At 35.5% G+C, this 17031-nt stretch overlaps 1 protein-coding gene and 1 pseudogene across 4 annotated transcripts in view; both read right to left on the reverse strand.

Moving 5' to 3' along the window:
• Positions 1-17031, reverse strand: part of U2SURP (U2 snRNP associated SURP domain containing) — a 74950-nt gene that overhangs the window by 30679 nt on the left and 27240 nt on the right. Inside the window, exons 7-17 of one of the 3 annotated variants that reach the window (XM_079766926.1) lie at positions 12002-12069; positions 11392-11486; positions 11277-11309; positions 11093-11175; positions 9959-10124; positions 9553-9764; positions 8561-8604; positions 5144-5248; positions 3602-3668; positions 3362-3525; positions 667-829 (exon numbers count right to left, since the gene is read on the reverse strand). In XM_079766926.1, the coding sequence (XP_079623052.1) occupies positions 667-829; positions 3362-3525; positions 3602-3668; positions 5144-5248; positions 8561-8604; positions 9553-9764; positions 9959-10124; positions 11093-11175; positions 11277-11309; positions 11392-11486; positions 12002-12069 (1200 nt within the window). Of the gene's footprint in view, positions 1-666; positions 830-3361; positions 3526-3601; positions 3669-5143; positions 5249-8560; positions 8605-9552; positions 9765-9958; positions 10125-11092; positions 11176-11273; positions 11310-11391; positions 11487-12001; positions 12070-17031 lie in introns of those variants that run through there. The other 2 variants (XM_079766925.1, XM_079766927.1) reach the window with 2 other exon arrangements.
• On the reverse strand, positions 937-3169 carry LOC307097140 (large ribosomal subunit protein uL13-like; annotated as a pseudogene). The gene has a single exon. The product of its transcript is annotated as a large ribosomal subunit protein uL13-like (transcript).

The following is a 17031-nucleotide window of genomic DNA, read 5'->3' on the forward strand; positions in this document are numbered from 1 at the left end:
AGTTATAAGAAATTCCACAATCATGACTTTTGCAGGGATAAAACTTTAACTCATTTACATTTCAACCTGTTAACTAGCCTGTCAATTAACATAACAAGACTGCATAGAAAAGATTTCCTGGCTCGAGTTCTTCATATAAAAAAGGAAACCAATTTCAATCCAAAGAGTCAACTATTATCTCCCCTTTTATCTAATCAATCTGTCTATTAAGAAAAATCAGCTGGCACACAACTCAATAAATGTTGTCTAAATGAATAAATGACAAAATGATTCATTAATTACTATATGATGAGGAACCTTGGCAAAGTAAGCATTCATTTTAACTTAAAAGCCATCTAAGACTAGTTAGCTAGTGATAAGATCTAGGAATGAAAAGCAGATCTTCTTTTACTTGTTGGAATTTCTAAATTCAAGAAGGATCATAATTTTTAAATTAGATATATAACTCAATAATCTACTCAGTTAGGAATTAAGCAGTATCTTATAAACAGTTAACTTGTTAAGTGGTTTATATAATCCATATGATTACTTTCTTTTCTTAAAAATGTGTATTTTTGAATTTTGTAATTAGACTTAAAAATGTCAATGTAATAATATTAACCAAAGTCTATCAGAATAAACAACTGCTTAAATGGTTTCATGAAAAAACAAAAACAAAAACCATACCTTTTTGGGAAGGGGTGTCTTTAGAATTGACAATGACTCAGTAATGCAATCCACTATTTCTTCAGCAGCTTCAGCATTATTAAGACAGAAAACCATTGCATCTCCAATATCATTTTTCCTTGGAGTTAACCCCCGCAGGATTTCTTCTAATTTGTCCCTCTGTCTAAATACAAATTTCAAAAGTCATTATAGTTACTGCTCATAAACTTAATTTCTTTAAAACCCAATCAGTAAAATAATTCTGACAATTAAAGTGTGTTAAATCTGATTTGTAATAAGTCCCCCAAATATGTTACTTTTTTTTTAAAGAACTTATATGAGGAAGAATAATTTTCCTGGCCTTAAACTAATAAACAATTCCAGTGACTTTTAGTTTACAAATTAAGTCATTTTAAAATTATGGGCACTTTTTCAAGAGTACTTAAAAGCATCCCAGTCCTTTTATGCCTCCATTGAAAAAGAACCTTCCTGTTCTTTACCCTCCTTTGAAGGAAGTCTGTTACTTTAGCACTTCTACATAGCATTAGGAAAGGCTAAAACAGGGACTGATAAACTTCTCCTGTAAAGGATCAGATAGTAAATAGTTTAGGCAATCCATATGGTCTCTGTCACAGTTACTTGACTGCTAGTACACCACCACAGCAGCCATAGACAGCATGGAAAGGGATGGACATGACCGTGTTGCAATAAAACTTTGTAAGAACAGAAGGCAGCCAGATTTAGCCTGTGGGCTGTTTGTGGACCCCTAGTCAAAATAATGAACATACATCTTCAGAAGCAAATATACTTCAAATACTATAGTTCTCCATTACCAAATGCTCTCATAAACAATGCATCAATGCAATTAGATTCAGATTTATAGACTATGCAGTGAAGTATATAATCCTATATGCTAAAAATTCTTTTTCCATGAGCTATACAGAACTTGCGCTGAATATTTAGTAGTTACCTTTTTTTTTCTTTAAAAATAATTTATTCGTTTCTGATCACAAGGTACAGGGAGGATGCAAGGGCAATGCCTGTGACTCCCATGCTGTCCAACCCAGTCTAAGCATGTGATAGCTTGTACACCAGGCTCATCCTGATCCAAAGCGTTCACTCACTTCCTAACTGCTGCAGAATACAATATCTGACCATGCGGGAAGTTTAAATTTGTTTTCCAGCTTACTTGTAAATACTGAAACTGAACTAGCTATTCTAACTGCTGATTTCCTAAAGCTCTCAAGAATGAGTAAGTCACAGGCAAACTATGCCTGTACTGCTCTTAGAGCCATTTAAACCTTTTAGGAGGCGTTTCTTAAACAGCAGTGACTAAGGCCCCTTCTTTGTTCCCAGTCTACTACTGTCCACGGTGCCTGTAGCCTTGGATGACAGCCTCTGGAGGGCCCCATATCCTAGGGCAGTGGTCGGCAAACCGTGGCTCGCGAGCCACATGCGGCTCTTTGGCCCCTTGAGTGTGGCTCTTCCACAAAATACCACGTGCGGGCGCACACGTACAGTGCAACTGCGCAGAAGTCGGTTTTCGGCTCTCAAAAGAAATTTCAATTGTTGTACTGTTGAAATTTGGCTTTGCCGACCACTATCCTATGGTGCAGTGAGAAAGGGCAGGCCAGGCCCAGCATGAGAAATTAACAGTCAATTTTATTGCACTCGGATTGGAAGTCCATGACTCTTGAGGGCGACCTCTGTGTATGTGTCAGTTTTCTTCTCCACATTCCTGTTTCCATAGCCTCACAAGCTGATTTTCCTCCCTGTAATGGATCTTGGCCTTCTCCTGCCTCTCCTCCTCCAGACTGGCTGTGACTGCTGGTACTTTCAGGGAAATCTAACGAGCCAGGCATCCTGGGTAGGCCAACTTCCCTGGTAGGCTTCAGATGCACACCCTTGAGGGCAGCAGGAACCACCATTAGCTTTTTCTTATCATAGGGCAGCGGGATCCCATCAACATCAAACACCTTGAGGCCGTCCAAGGCCGAAGGCCTCACTTGGTCTTGTGCGGCAGCATGCCTCACACAGTCCACCAAAAGATGCGGCTGGGGCTGGGAAGTGGTAAGGACCTTGGGATGGGTTGGTGTTCATCTGCTTGCAGAGGAAGGCCAGTTCCTTCAACTTGTTTCTGTAAAAATTGCCAGAAATGTTGACGTCTTCACAGTGCATAGTGACAATGGCCGCCAGGCACCCAGGAGATGCCTTGACCACCGAGCACCAGGACCTGCCCCTCCACCATCTTCATCAGCCGCTTGGGAAAAGATGTTTTTGCTTCTTAAACCAGGCTAACTTCACTGTCCCAGAGCTGGCAGAGCACTGTGAAGAACATACGCACCCATCGTGGCCATACACTGTACACTGTAGAGACGCTTCAACAGTCAACCATCCGACCTTACTAAGCCAGACAACAATTTTTCCTCTTTATGTTGCATTCAGAGAGACAAGAATTCTAGGACTATTGAGATAGTTTCTGTAAGAATATGAAGTATTCCACTGCTAGAGAATCACTGCTTAAAAAATCATCACAAATTTTATTACCAATTTTATCAGTAGGAAGTGGTCAAGGTCAATAAAATACACATTTACTCTTGCTAAGATGTTTAAGCACATTTAAAAACTTTAAGATTAACATCTTACTAAAACCATTAATTAAAGCACCATTAAAGGACTTTTCTGAATATGTAAAAGAAAGGGAATAAAATCTTACTCTTCCTTAAGTGCTCCCTTTTTATTAGGCTCCTCTACAAAAGCTTCTGTTTCTTGCTCTTCTGACATCCCATGCAGGTATGGATTTAATGGTGGAGGCCTCCAAAAAGATCCATTTTTGAACATACGAAAATCTTCCGTCCGCCACTTAGTTGGAGAATCTCCCTAATAAACACCCAGAATGTTATTAGAAAGCTCCAATACCTCAGTCGAAATTAACAAAGTAACTGATTCTACTTGCCTGAAGAATAGAATAAAGCTTCCACCTATAGTAAACATGGGCTGGTGTCTGGTTTTCAAATAAGAATCTAAAATAAAACAAACATCAGATTATTTAAGGAAGAATTGCATTCAAGTAATTATTATCAAATGAAAAATATCTGCCTACTTAGTTCTAAATAAAACCAAAAGCAAAGATCACTGAAGAGAAACTCCTATTCATGTCATGTGCCATCTATGTCCTTCCTCACCCAGCCCCAGACTGCCTTCATGACTGATATTAATACTCACAAGGCATATATGAATCTTGCTAAATCTTACAATTTTATTGTGTTCAATAAAATGTGCCAGATACTGTGTTTGACAATAAAGATATTTTCCCAAGATATAATTTTAAACGGTGGGTTTTTTTAAAAACTACTTAAGAGTGTTAAGTGAAATAGGTATAATTTTGATTCATTCACACCAAAAAAAGTGTTAAATGAATGTCTTAGAAGATAAGCAATTTCCTATAAGCCTCATTTATTCTACTATCTCACTTATGAAAAACTCTTTCATTGAAAAGCATAATGAAATGCATTTTCCTCCTAGAGAATGCTAAAAACAATGCTTTTTTATTAGCTAAAGCAAAATCAGATGGAAAACTGACCAAAATACATTCTAGTTCAATTACTAAATCTGCCTTTTCATCCCATTGCAAAAATAACCTGATACTTTTGTAACTTTATTCTTGGAAATATATCTAATTCCAAAAATGAAAAGTACTTTTAAAATTCATACTGATTATAAATGAAATGTGGTAAAGCATGCAATGGAATATATTTTAGACTTTAAAGTGATGAGATTTTGACAAATACAACATGCATAACCCTTGAAGACATTATACTAAGTGAAATAAACCAGTCACCAAAGTACAAATACTATCTGATTCCACTTATATGAGGTACCTAGAGTAACCAAATTCAAAGAGAACAGAATGGTGACTATCAGAAGCTAGATGAATCAAGGGAATGGGGAGTTGTTTAAGTGGCACAAAGTTTCAGTTATGGAAGATGATAAAAGTTCTGGAAAGGAATTACTGGTGATGGTTATATAACAATGTGAACATACTTAATGCTACTGAACTGTACACATAAAAATGGTAAATTTTGTTATATATGTACTAGAGGCCTGGTACACGAAATTTGTGCACTGGGGCGGGGAGGAGGGGGAGCCTCAGCCCAGCCTGTGCCTGCTCGCAGTCCGGGAGCCCTCAGAGGATGTCCAACTAATGGGTCCAGGGGGAGCGGGCCTAAGCCGTCAGTTGGACATCCTTAGCACTGCCGCAGAGGCAGGAGAGGCACCCACCACCACCACTGCGCTCGCCAGCCATGAGCCCGGCTTCTGGCTGAGCGGAGCTCCCACTGTGGGAGAGCACTGACCACCAGGGGGCAGTCCTGCATTGAACGTCTGCCCCCTGGTGGTCAGTGCGTGTCATAGCGACTGGTCGTTCCGCCATTTGGTCAATTTGCATATTAGCCTTTTATTATATAGGATTTTAACACAATAAAAAAAAAATGCACACCTGAACATGGGATTGTTGATTTCTCTGTTCATAATCATAGCTTCAAACATTGGCCCTTCACGTACAACAAACTCTATCATTCGATGTATCAGGGCGAGCAAATTCCTACAACAACAACACAGTTAAAGAAAATGGATTCAGACCTAACACTATATAAAACTACACTTGACCTAAGTTACTATATTGTGCAGAAAAAAATTATTCTGCTAATACAGAATTTTATACCAAAAAAGTAACCTGGAGCATGTTAATGCCTTGTGCATTAAGAGGGAGTGAGGACAGAGGGATAGGGGAAAGGGAGGGGGAGGAATGGTAAAGGAAGGGTAGAAAATCACAACACAGCTTCATAACAATAAAGATTTAATTTTCTAAATGCCACTTAATTTCATTTTCCAAATGCAAAACATTAAATTATGAATCACAACTAATTAAAAAGCTGCAAATATATAGTGTCAGTAATTTAGACCTTACATGTTATCACAGCCATCTAAAATCTTACACACTATCTCAGTTTTAAAAGAAAATATTCCTAAACCAAGCACTTTTTGTGGTGTTGAAATGTTATGTACATGACTATCACTTATAAAAATGCAAAACTATTTAACAAATTTAACCTTTTGCACTCGGATGTCAAGTGTGACTCGACACGGTTAGCATCGGTAGCAGCTCTTTTTATACTCTTTGAATGTATCAATAATTTGAAATATAAAAAAATCCAAATAAATAAGCTTGTATGAAAAGAAACTCCAGTTTTTTATTCTATTGCCACGATTTGTAAAATCTGGGGTATTTAAAAAATTAAATCCCGAGTAGAATAAAGGAATTGAGAAAAAAGCAAGCGAGTGCAAAGGGTTAAGGCCTGACTTAATAAAAAATCCATCCAACTCCTGTGTTTTTCTGGTACACGTATAGCAGATAGAGTTTTTATTGAACCTGACCTTTAATGAGGCAACAACTCTTTGGACCACACTTTAAACTAGTTCACACAATTCATGACATGTACAATTCTGCCTGTGTATCAATGAAGCAATTATATTGACAAAGCCTTAAATAAATGGAGTCCTCTTTCCAAAATATTTCAAAATAAGGGACATGGTGGGATACCCTTCAAATTTTTTAATTACTTTCCAATATTTAAGCCAAAAATAAACATGCAGCTTTTTAATACATTCATTTTATGGGTTGGGCTCATAGACAGTCTTTATTTTTAAAATCTGTAGCTGGGTTCTAAAATCATATGATACTTTATTAGACTCCAAACAGAATTTTAGACATTGGTTATGATGTCAGGCAAAATGACTCAACTTACTATAAGCTGCTCTTGATTTCTCATTTCACCAGTCCCCCAGTATAGAATTGGCAAATAATAATTGGGAAAAGCAAAAGGATATTGGCTCTTGGTACAAGGCACACAAAAATTACACCTTTAGCATTCCCAGCTCAAATCAAGAAATTAAGTTTATGTAACTGCCAGAATATACATATATAGTTATAGAATAAGACAGAATTTTTTTGGCTCTAGAATGCCTGCTTCAGAGTACATGAATAGTAATATAATTTATCTCATGGTTATTATAATTATTTTCTCTCAGTTTTCAAACAAACCTACTTAAGTGGACACTAAAATCTCTACATAGTGGGGGGTAAAAAATGAATTTTTTCACCTCCTAAAGGAACCTAAAAGAGGTCAAAAAATCTTATGAAGGTTTAATCCTTCCAAAGGGGAACTACATACTTATAAACTATTGATTCAACTTTAAATTGTTAAAACAAAAAGCATTATTTAATTTTAAACCTAAGTGTGTTTTTTTTCTTTCACGGAAGTATTAATTGCTCTGCAAATTTGCAGTTCTTGATTTCCAAATGAAAATGAACATATTCTCAGATCTATGGTTAGTTCAAAGTTATGATTCAGTCCCAAAATTCCTACTGCTATGTGTCAAATTACAATAAAGGGAAATCTTATGTGTCACAATATACAGTATAAAGTCACTTTCTAGGTGGATAAATGCTATACATTCAGAAAGTTGTATGAATTAAGTAAAAACTAACTTGACTTAGGTATTAAAGATAGATTTAAAAATGGTTTAGCAAGTTTAAAACAAAGGATTCGTTCTAATAGTGCGTCAAGACATTTAGCAAAATGTACTCAAAATTTTGTTTACAAAGAAGCTGAGCCACATGTAAAGCTACTACTTAATATATGCTTTTTGAATGCTACAAAATACTTTCCTGTGAATGATTTATCAGTGGAAGAAAAAACCCACTTATAGTTTTAAATAGGCTTGTAACTGATAAAATCTATTTTTAGAAAATTTAAAGTTTAAAAATATTGCATATAATTATTTAAAATCAGAATCTGACAATTAGTTATTTCTAATTTGAAACCAACATTATTAAATAACTGTAATCACACTCTTTTCCTTAAGATTGTGTTTCTTCTTTTAAGAAGGCTGACTTTACTATCGGAATGAAACAGTGTAGTACAAAAAGGTGATATATTTTAAGTGTACTATTTTATTTTAAAATGGTAATTATCTTATTCTGGGCAACAACAACAACAACAAAAAAAAAACAAAAAAAAATGTTTCTCAGTTATAATAAAACCACATTTATTGCAGTCGATCGTACCAATGTCTGGTCAAAAACTGTATACTTTCCCAATCCATCCCATGATGTTTTCCTGGTCCCCCGCTGCCGCAGACAGTTCAGCTGGTGTTGCTCACCAAGGCCAATGTCAAAGAGAATTTGGTATTCTTTTGTGTTCATTTATTATTCAACCAGTGTTGTGTTCCTGTGTTTGGGAAAAGGCTTAACTTGACTGAGCAAGAGCATACCTACAGCATGAATTCTTCTGCTTCAACATTATGTTGAAAAGAAAAAAGAAAGGAAAATAAAAGAATTCCAAAAAACTTTATTATCATTTTAAAAGTTTCTAATAGGTTTAGTGTTCATGAAACTAATAGGAATTCCTTCTTAAATTCAATCAGAAAAAAACAAAGCTATGTCTTCAATAAGGAAACTCAAACTAAGGTTGCATATTAAACACAAAAACAAAGAAAAATAACAGATTAGGTCCAACTAGAAAGTTATCTAAGATTTAAGATACATTTAAAATCCTTATTTTCCCATCACAATAATCTAATGCGATTAAACTAAAAATACCAGATCAAATCTATTAAACACATTCTAACTACCAAAGCTATAAAATTCCCTACAATGGTAACAAAAGCAAAACAGATAATGGCATAAAATTGCACAGTATACTTGTTAAATTTCACATATCCCCCAAAAAGTACTGGGAAGGAACCATTGCTCAGTCAAGATATCACCTTTTCCTCAACACCATTTTTTCTTTTAATTCAGAAGGGGATATTGTCTATATTTAGATCAGTAATAATAAAGAAAAACATGTACCTTTCTGTTGGGATAACCACTTTGACTATGGCTTGCGACAGAGTCTGTATATGAAGTCACATCAGATAATAAACATAGAATATGTGAGTATTGTTAACAAGTAACAAGCAAAAATATACATATGCAATGAAAATACTACACATCTAATCACAAGTTTTGCAGGCAATCACTGCTTTTGAAGTAATTATACACTAAGCAATTACATAAAATCAAATGGATGTGTCCAGTGAACAATAAATGTTCACCAAATGCAAAGAATCAGAACATTCCTGCCAGAATGCACATCAATGCACTGAATTAGGTACTACACTGAGAATTATCAGATAAAGATTTTAATTTGTGAAATAATTAACTTTTGCTTCTGACCATAATATAGTTTGCTACTTTGTTCCCAAGCCTTTAAAACCAGCCCTGTCATTTTAAATTCCCAAGCCTTTAAAACCAGCCAGTTGCAATTAACTCATAATGCAACCAACAAATTCTTATAACTTGAAATTAAGTTGGTTTTATGTTTAATTAAAAACTCACCCTTTGCTTTTACTAGAGTAGTTAATGTTTTTAAAAATCACATATGCTCTTAAATATTCTAATACCTCATCTTGAGAACTATGTTAGCTAGCTGCCATCCAAACAGTTTAGCTATTTAGGAGGTATTTCTAACTGAAAAGTCACTTAACTAAATACAAAGTATCACTTTCTCAGAACAAAGTAAATTTATATATTGTACTTAAGCAAACCAGGATACAAGAATGGACAAATGAGGAAGTGGGGGGAGCTGGACTTAATAAGTGGTCAAAAAGAAATGGTAGCCACAATAAAAATAGGACCTAGTATTTCAAACAGGGTATCCATGGGCTAAGGCAGGGAACACACATCTACTTAAGAGTTGCCAAACAGAATTACACATTTTCTATATAATTGTTGAAAAGAAATACTACCACAGATTTAGTATTTACAAATATATGCGCCCTATGTACATTTTTTTAAATTACCTTCTCAAAATCCTCCTTGTTTTTAGGTGGTGGTAACATGGGAGCATTGGGGTTTTTTAACCGCTCTCTTGGCTGCGCATTAAAAGGCAGTCCTGATGGAGGTGGGGGAAGCGTATGTTCCATCATAGAAGGCGGAATGTATATTGGATGTGGAGGAATAGGCACAGCTTTACCCCAACCTAACTTCATTTCAAAAGACATAATCATCTTTCCTACAAGAAAAAAAAAAAGAAAGATCACCTTGGTAATAACTCACAAAAGAAAATAAAAGATTTCAGGGATTTAAATGAATTTTTTAACCTTTCCATTTCTGGTCCACTTATTTCTCCAAAATCTTTATATCATACTTTCCAGAACCAAAAGAAAAGGTCTGAATTCTATAAATGAAAAATAAAAACCTTCTTACCATTTAAATTTTTTAAAGCTCTTTCAGCATCTCTTCTATTCATAAAGGCCACAAAGCCACAATTTCTCTCCCTTGCTCTTTCTTCATCAGTTCTAGGCCACATAATTTTCACACTGGCTAATGGTCCAAATCTTCCAAATTCTTGGCACAGCATTTCTTCATTCATCTATTCAAAAGCATAAGAGTTTTTTGAATGCCAAAAAGAAAGGGAAGAAAGAATTCTACGCAACAGAAAGTAAAGTAGTTTTTGCAAAATGAAGAGAGACATATTAATGCTACATTTTTCCATTCAAGTACTAGGACTGCTATACAAATAAAATCCTGTTTTTATGGGGCATTCCCAAATCTTTTCATACCAGACATTCACTATTTTATGTAAACAAGTAGTCTGGGTGAAGAGGCTGAGTGGCTGGAGAAATCAAAGCACACCTCTACCTCCCCCGTTTCTCCTTTGGAGATCCCTGCATCTAAAATAAGTCTGTTTGGGCATTGCTGAATGTTTTCTCAGGCAGCAGTAATTACCACATTTAGGTTAAGGATTTTTTATTTGTCGGCAATGAAAGAAAGAAAAAAAAAGGATCTCATCACCTTTTCTTTTTCCAGCACCCAGCTACCAGTGTCATCAAGAACAGAGAAAAGGATAAATATGCAATGGGTCCCAGAAGATATGTAATTTTTAAGAAAGAGTGTACTATATATATATATATATATATATATATATATATATATATATATATATATATATAATTATATTATAAATCCCTCATAATATAATTAACACTGATGTGGTAAAAAGAATTAACATATAAAAGACAAAAAATACAAATATGCATCAGGAAGATATTGTCCACCACTGGCCATATCCTCATGTGATAAATAATGAAAATCAGCGCCTAGTAAAACAGTTCAAAGTCAGAGTGCACATAGTGCAATTATAGAGAGGAAACAAGCCCTTAATAAGAACAGCAAGACAATTCAGCCCATACCAGCAAGATAACCTTAAAGACTCTAGTTCTATCAAATCTGCTTACAGCAGATTCTTGACTTTATTTTTTTACTGATTCACAAAGCAGTTTTCTTCAAAAAAGTATAAAAGCAAATAAACCAACATTCATTGTACTTTTCTAATATTACCTGTGGATTAATATTCCCAAGGTATAAATTAGTAGTGCTTGGATCTCCCACATCATGTGACCCAGGTGCATAATCATCGAGAACTAAGCAAAGAGCAAAAATTATAAAATAAAAATTATAATTTGAAAAACACAAAGTCTAGACAATTTTTATTAATTAAAAGAGCAAAAAACTGTATTACCACCAGATGATCTATTTCTTCTTGAAGGCGCATCCACTTTAAAAACAAAACAAAACACAATTCTTAGTTTTCAGAATAATTAATCACAAATATAAACATTAAAATAAATGTCACTTACTGGAACGCCGCTGACCATCAGAATCTGACTGAGGAGGCTCAAATCGACTTAACCTGCCTTTTGTTTTATGTCTCTCATCACGCTCTTCTTGAATTCTGTTGAAAATATTTAAAATCACTAATAATGAGCCAAAATTTGTTTGTTCACATTTAATAAAATCAGAACTTATCCAGATATTACCTTCAAATAAGATTAGAGTCCCTCAGCTATAACAGAGTTATGAGAAAATTTCTGATATATCATATAATCAATGAATTACAAAGCCCACTTTGAAGGTGAGGAAGAAATTCAACATTAAAACCAAGAATTTGTTCTTTCTTGGCTAAGTCTGACCATTCCTTATCCCCACTCTTCAGTAACTTTTGTTTCCACTGCAAACAGGACTCCGGACATTAATTAATTTAATTGCATCCACATAATGCAAGCAACCCAAATGCTGGATGATACATTTTCAAACATACTCCACAAAATACCACTATAATATCTAAAGAAACCTCATGGTAAACCAGTTAGCAGTAGCTAACTGGTATGCTCCATTCTTCATACCTGCCATCTGTAGGTATCAGCTCAGTATACCTCTGATAGCCATTCTCAGCACTAGTAAACTTACTGTTTCAATTCTTCTTTGAAGAGTTCCAAATTGCTTTTTTTCTTTTCTTTCTCCCCTTTCTTCAGTGGCTATGAAGGATATGACAAGTTATACTTCAAACAAAAGACGGTTAAGCAAAACCAATGGTTCAATAATCATTTTAAATAATTTTTATTTTAGTGCCATTATGTTTTAATTGTTTAAATTAGAATGAATGCTTCTGTTATCAGTTTCCCTTTCTGTTCTCTCAAACTAAGTATTTAACAATTTTAAAAACAATTAAACAGGTTGGTGATTGTGGAGGGAGGAGGGTAAAGGGAGTTGGAAGAGGATATAGAGGTGATAAATGGTGATGGAAAAAATTGAATTAAATTTAAAAAACAAATAAAAACAACTAAACAAAATGACAACTATCAGTCTTAAAGTAAAGGAGCCACTAATATTAGCCCTCAAAAGCCTGCAATAATCAAGCCTGAGTATTGTTGGAAGAAGTAGGGTAAAAAAAATTTAATAAGTTCTTTTATTTTTAATTTATTGATTTGGGGGGGGAGGGGTATATTGTTCCACTTATTTATGCATTCACATTCATTGGTTGATTTTTTAATGTGTCCTGACTGGGGGTTTGTGGGGGGGGGGGATGAAACCCACAACCTTGGGGTATTAGGATGAGGCTCTAAACAACTGAGCTATGAGGGGAGGGGGAGGAGGTGCAAAAGTAACTGAACTTCCAAGAACAAAACTACCAAATATATGCACTCTTCAAAACAATTACCTTGGGAGGATATGAATTACTAAAAACAATCATTAATATCTTTAGACTTTCTTTTAAAAAATTATTTTCAACAGATGAAATGATATTGTATATAGAAAACCCTAAGACTCCATCATAAAACTACTAGATTTAATAAATGAATTTGGCAATGTAGCAGGATACAAAATCAACACCCAAAAATTGATGGCTTTTTTATACACCAATAATGAATTCTCAGAAATAGAAACTAAAGAAACAATCCCATTTACCATTGCAACAAAAAAAAAACTAAGATACGTAGAAATAAACTAAACCAAGGAGGCAAAAGACCTGTACTCAGAAAACTATAGGATGTTGAAAAAAAGAGATGGAAGAAGATATAAACAAGTGGAAGAATATACTGTGTTCATGGATTGGTAGAACCAACATCATTAAAATGTCCATACTACCCAAGGCAATTTACAGATTCAATGCAATCCCTATTAAAATACCAATGGCATATTTCACAAACGTAGAACAAATACTCCAAAAATTTATATGGAATCAAAAAAGAGCTCGAATAGCTGCAGCAATCTTGAGAAAGAAAAAAGTTGGAGAATCACAATACCAGATTTCAAGTTATACTACAAACCCACCGTAATCAAAACAGCCTGGTACTGCCACAAGTACAGGTATATAGACCAATGGAATAGAACAGAGAACCCAGAAATCGACCCAAGCCACTACACTCAATTAGTATTTGACAAAGGAAGCGAGGACATACAATGGAGTCAAGACAGTCTCTTCAATAAATGGTGTTGGGAAAATTGGACAGATACATGCAAAAAAAATGAAACTAGACCACCAACTTACACCATACACACTAATAAACTCAAATGAATAAAAGACTTAAATATAAGTCGGAAACCATAAAAATCCTAGAAGAAATCATAGACAGCAAAATCTCAGACTTCTCTCATAGCAATATGTTTACAGATACATCTCTTAAGCTAAAGGAAACAAAGGAGAAAATAAACAAATGGGACTACATCAAATTTAAAAGCTTCTGCAGAGCAAAAGAAACAATCAATAAAACGAAAAGAGAGCCCATTGTAAGGAAGACCATATTTGGCAATGATACATCTCATAAGGGGTTAATATTGAAAATATATAAGGAACTCATACAACTTAACGGAAGACAAAAAATCCAATAAAAAAATGGACAAAGGACCTAAATAGACACTTTTCCAAAGAGGGCACATAGATAGCCAAGAAACATATGAAAAAATGCTCAAAGTCACTAATTATCCGAGAGATGCAAATCACAACGACAATGAGGTATCACCTCACACCTGTCAGAATGGCTACCATCAACAAATCAACAAATGACAAGTGCTGGTGAGGATGTGGAGAAAAGGGAACCCTAGTACACTGCCAGGGGGAATGCAGACTGGTGCAACCATTATGGAAAACAGTATGGAATTTCCTCAAAAAATTAAATATGGAACTGCTATTTGACCCCGTGATCCTACTTCTAGGAATATATCCTAAGAAACCCAAAGCACCAATCAGAAAGAATGTATGTACCCCTACCTATGTTCATAGCAGCACAATTTATAATAGCTAAGATCTAGAAACAAACAAGTAGGTGAGTGGATAAAAAAGCTGTGGTACATTTATACCATGGGATTCTATGCAGCTGTAAAAAAAGAGTATGTTACCCTTTAAGATAGCAGGGAGGGACCTGGAAAGTATCATGCTAAGTGAAAAAAGTCAGTTAGAGAAAGACAAGTATCACTTGATCACACTCATATGTGGAATCTAAGTAACAAAATAAACTGCTGAACAAAGTGGGTCTAGAAACATAGAACCATGGAAGAGAGTGCGGAATCTCAGAGGGAAGATGGGGGAGGGTGGGTGGTTGGATGCTAATCTAAAGACCTTGTATACACATATGCATAATCCATGGACACAGACAATAGGGTACTGAAGGCCTGGGGCTGGTGGGCTGGAGGGAGTCAATGGGGGGAAAGGGGACATATGTAATACTTTCAACAATAAAGAATTATTTAAAAAAATATGTCTCTGTGTGTGTGTGTGTGTGTGTGTGTGTGTGTGTGTGTGTATAAATAAAGTTGCATGTAATAGTCCTAAAAAAATTATTTTCAAAAGTGCTTTTAGAATAACCTTTTATAAGAGCCAAAATAATTCAAAGGAGAAGGATAGTCTTTTTAATAAATGGTACTAGAACAACTGAATATGCACATGCAAAAAAGAATGAAGTTGGAATTCTACTGCATACCATACAGGGGTGAACAAAAGTAGGTGTATAGTTATAATACAATAAATAAAAATACAAGAATAAACTGTGTTTCACATACACACAAATGTAAACCGACTTTTGCCCACCACTGTATAAAAAATTTCACTCAACTGGTTCACACACCTAAATATAGGAGCTAAAACTATAAAATTCTTAGAGAAATACACAGGAGTGAATCTTCATGACCTTAGGCAACAATTTTTTAGACATGACACCAAAAGCACAAATGACAAAAGAAAAAAACGGATAAACCGAACTTGACTCCAAAAGGTGTAGAATATTCTTACAATCAAACAAAAAAAGGTAAATAAGCAAATTAAAAAATGGGCCAAGAATCTGTAAAGACATTTCCACAGAAGGTTATAAATAAATGATAAACATGTAAAATGTTTTGCATCATTAGGGAAATGTAAATAAAAAAAATACAATTAGGTACAACTTCACACCCACTAAGATGACTATAATAAATTTAAAGACAGACACTTCAACAAGTGTTGATAAAGATATAGAAAAATTGGAATCTTCATACATTGCTGATACAGCTACTTTGGAAAAGAGTTTGGCAGTTCCTCAAAAAGTTAAACAAATATTTACCATATAACCCAGCAAATCCACTTCTAGGTATACATAAAAGAATTGAAAACACATGTCCACACAAAGCCTATATGTGAATGTTTATATTAGCATTATCCTATATAATAAAAGCCTAGGTGGTGTTGCAGGATGTCATCACAAGATGGCCGCCATGATGCTGTCACAAGATGGCTGCCACAAGATGGCTGCCCCCACGTCATCAAAAGATGGCCACCACAAGATGGCTGGCAGGGGAGAGAAATTGAGGGCAACCAGGCCTGCAGACGGAGGGCAGTTGGATGCGACCGGGCCTGCAGGGAAGGGCAGTTGGGGGCGATTGGGCTGGCAGGGGAGCAGTTAGGGGGTGATCAGGCAGGCAGGCAGGCAGGCAGGCAGGCAGTTAGGAGCCAGCAGTCCCGGATTGTGAGAGGAATGTCCGACTGGGATCGGGCCTAAACTGGCAGTCGGACATCTCCCAAGGGGTCCCATATTGGAGAGGGTGCAGGCCAGGCTGAGGGACCACCCTCCCCCAGGCACAAATTTCATGCACCAGGCCTCTAGTTCTATTATAATAGCCAAAAGTGAAAACAATCCAAATGTCCATCAAGAGATAAATGTAGCCCTAGCTGTTTTGGCTCAGTGGATACAGCAACGGCCTGCAGACTGAAAGGTCCCAGGTTCGATTCCAGTTGGGGTCACATGCCTGGGTTGTGGGCTTGGTCCCCAGTGTGGGGCATGCAGGAGGCAGCCGATCAATGATTCTCTCTCGTCATTGGTGCTTCTATCTCTCTCTTCCTCTCTGAAATCAATAAAAATATGTTTTTAAAAAAAGAGAGATAAATGGATAAACAGTATGTGATATATCCATAATATGGAATATCATCAAACCATAAAAAGGAATGAAGTACTGATATATGCCACAACATAGATGAACCCACAATGTAAGAAGCCAGACACAAAAGGCTGAGTTTTTTGTGTTGTATGATTCCATCTGTGTAAAATGTCCAGAAATGGCAGATCCAAAGAGACAGGACGTGTATTAGTGGTTGCCAGGGATTGGTGATGACTAAAAATAGGTATAAAGTTTCTTTCTGGAATAATAAAAATATTCTGAAATTAGAGATCAGTGATTGCTGTACAACTAAAGATACTAAAAAAATAAAATCACTGAATTGTATACTTTATAAGGATGACTTTTAAATGACATCTATCTACCTTCCCACATACAAAGCTCACCCTCAAAAAATAAAAACTTTTCTAGCACTGAGGATACTTACAAGTGTCACTAATTCTGGTAGTAATTCCAAATAAATTCCAAAAATGTACCAAGCACCAGACACACCGTGGGACATGGGACATATTTAGTCTTCCAAGGTATACAAATATCTCAGTTCAGAATTGTTTAAAAATACAATCCCATTATTT

Source organism: Cnephaeus nilssonii, assembly GCF_951640355.1.
Source record: "Cnephaeus nilssonii genome assembly, chromosome: 3".
Lineage (NCBI taxonomy): Eukaryota > Metazoa > Chordata > Mammalia > Chiroptera > Vespertilionidae > Cnephaeus > Cnephaeus nilssonii.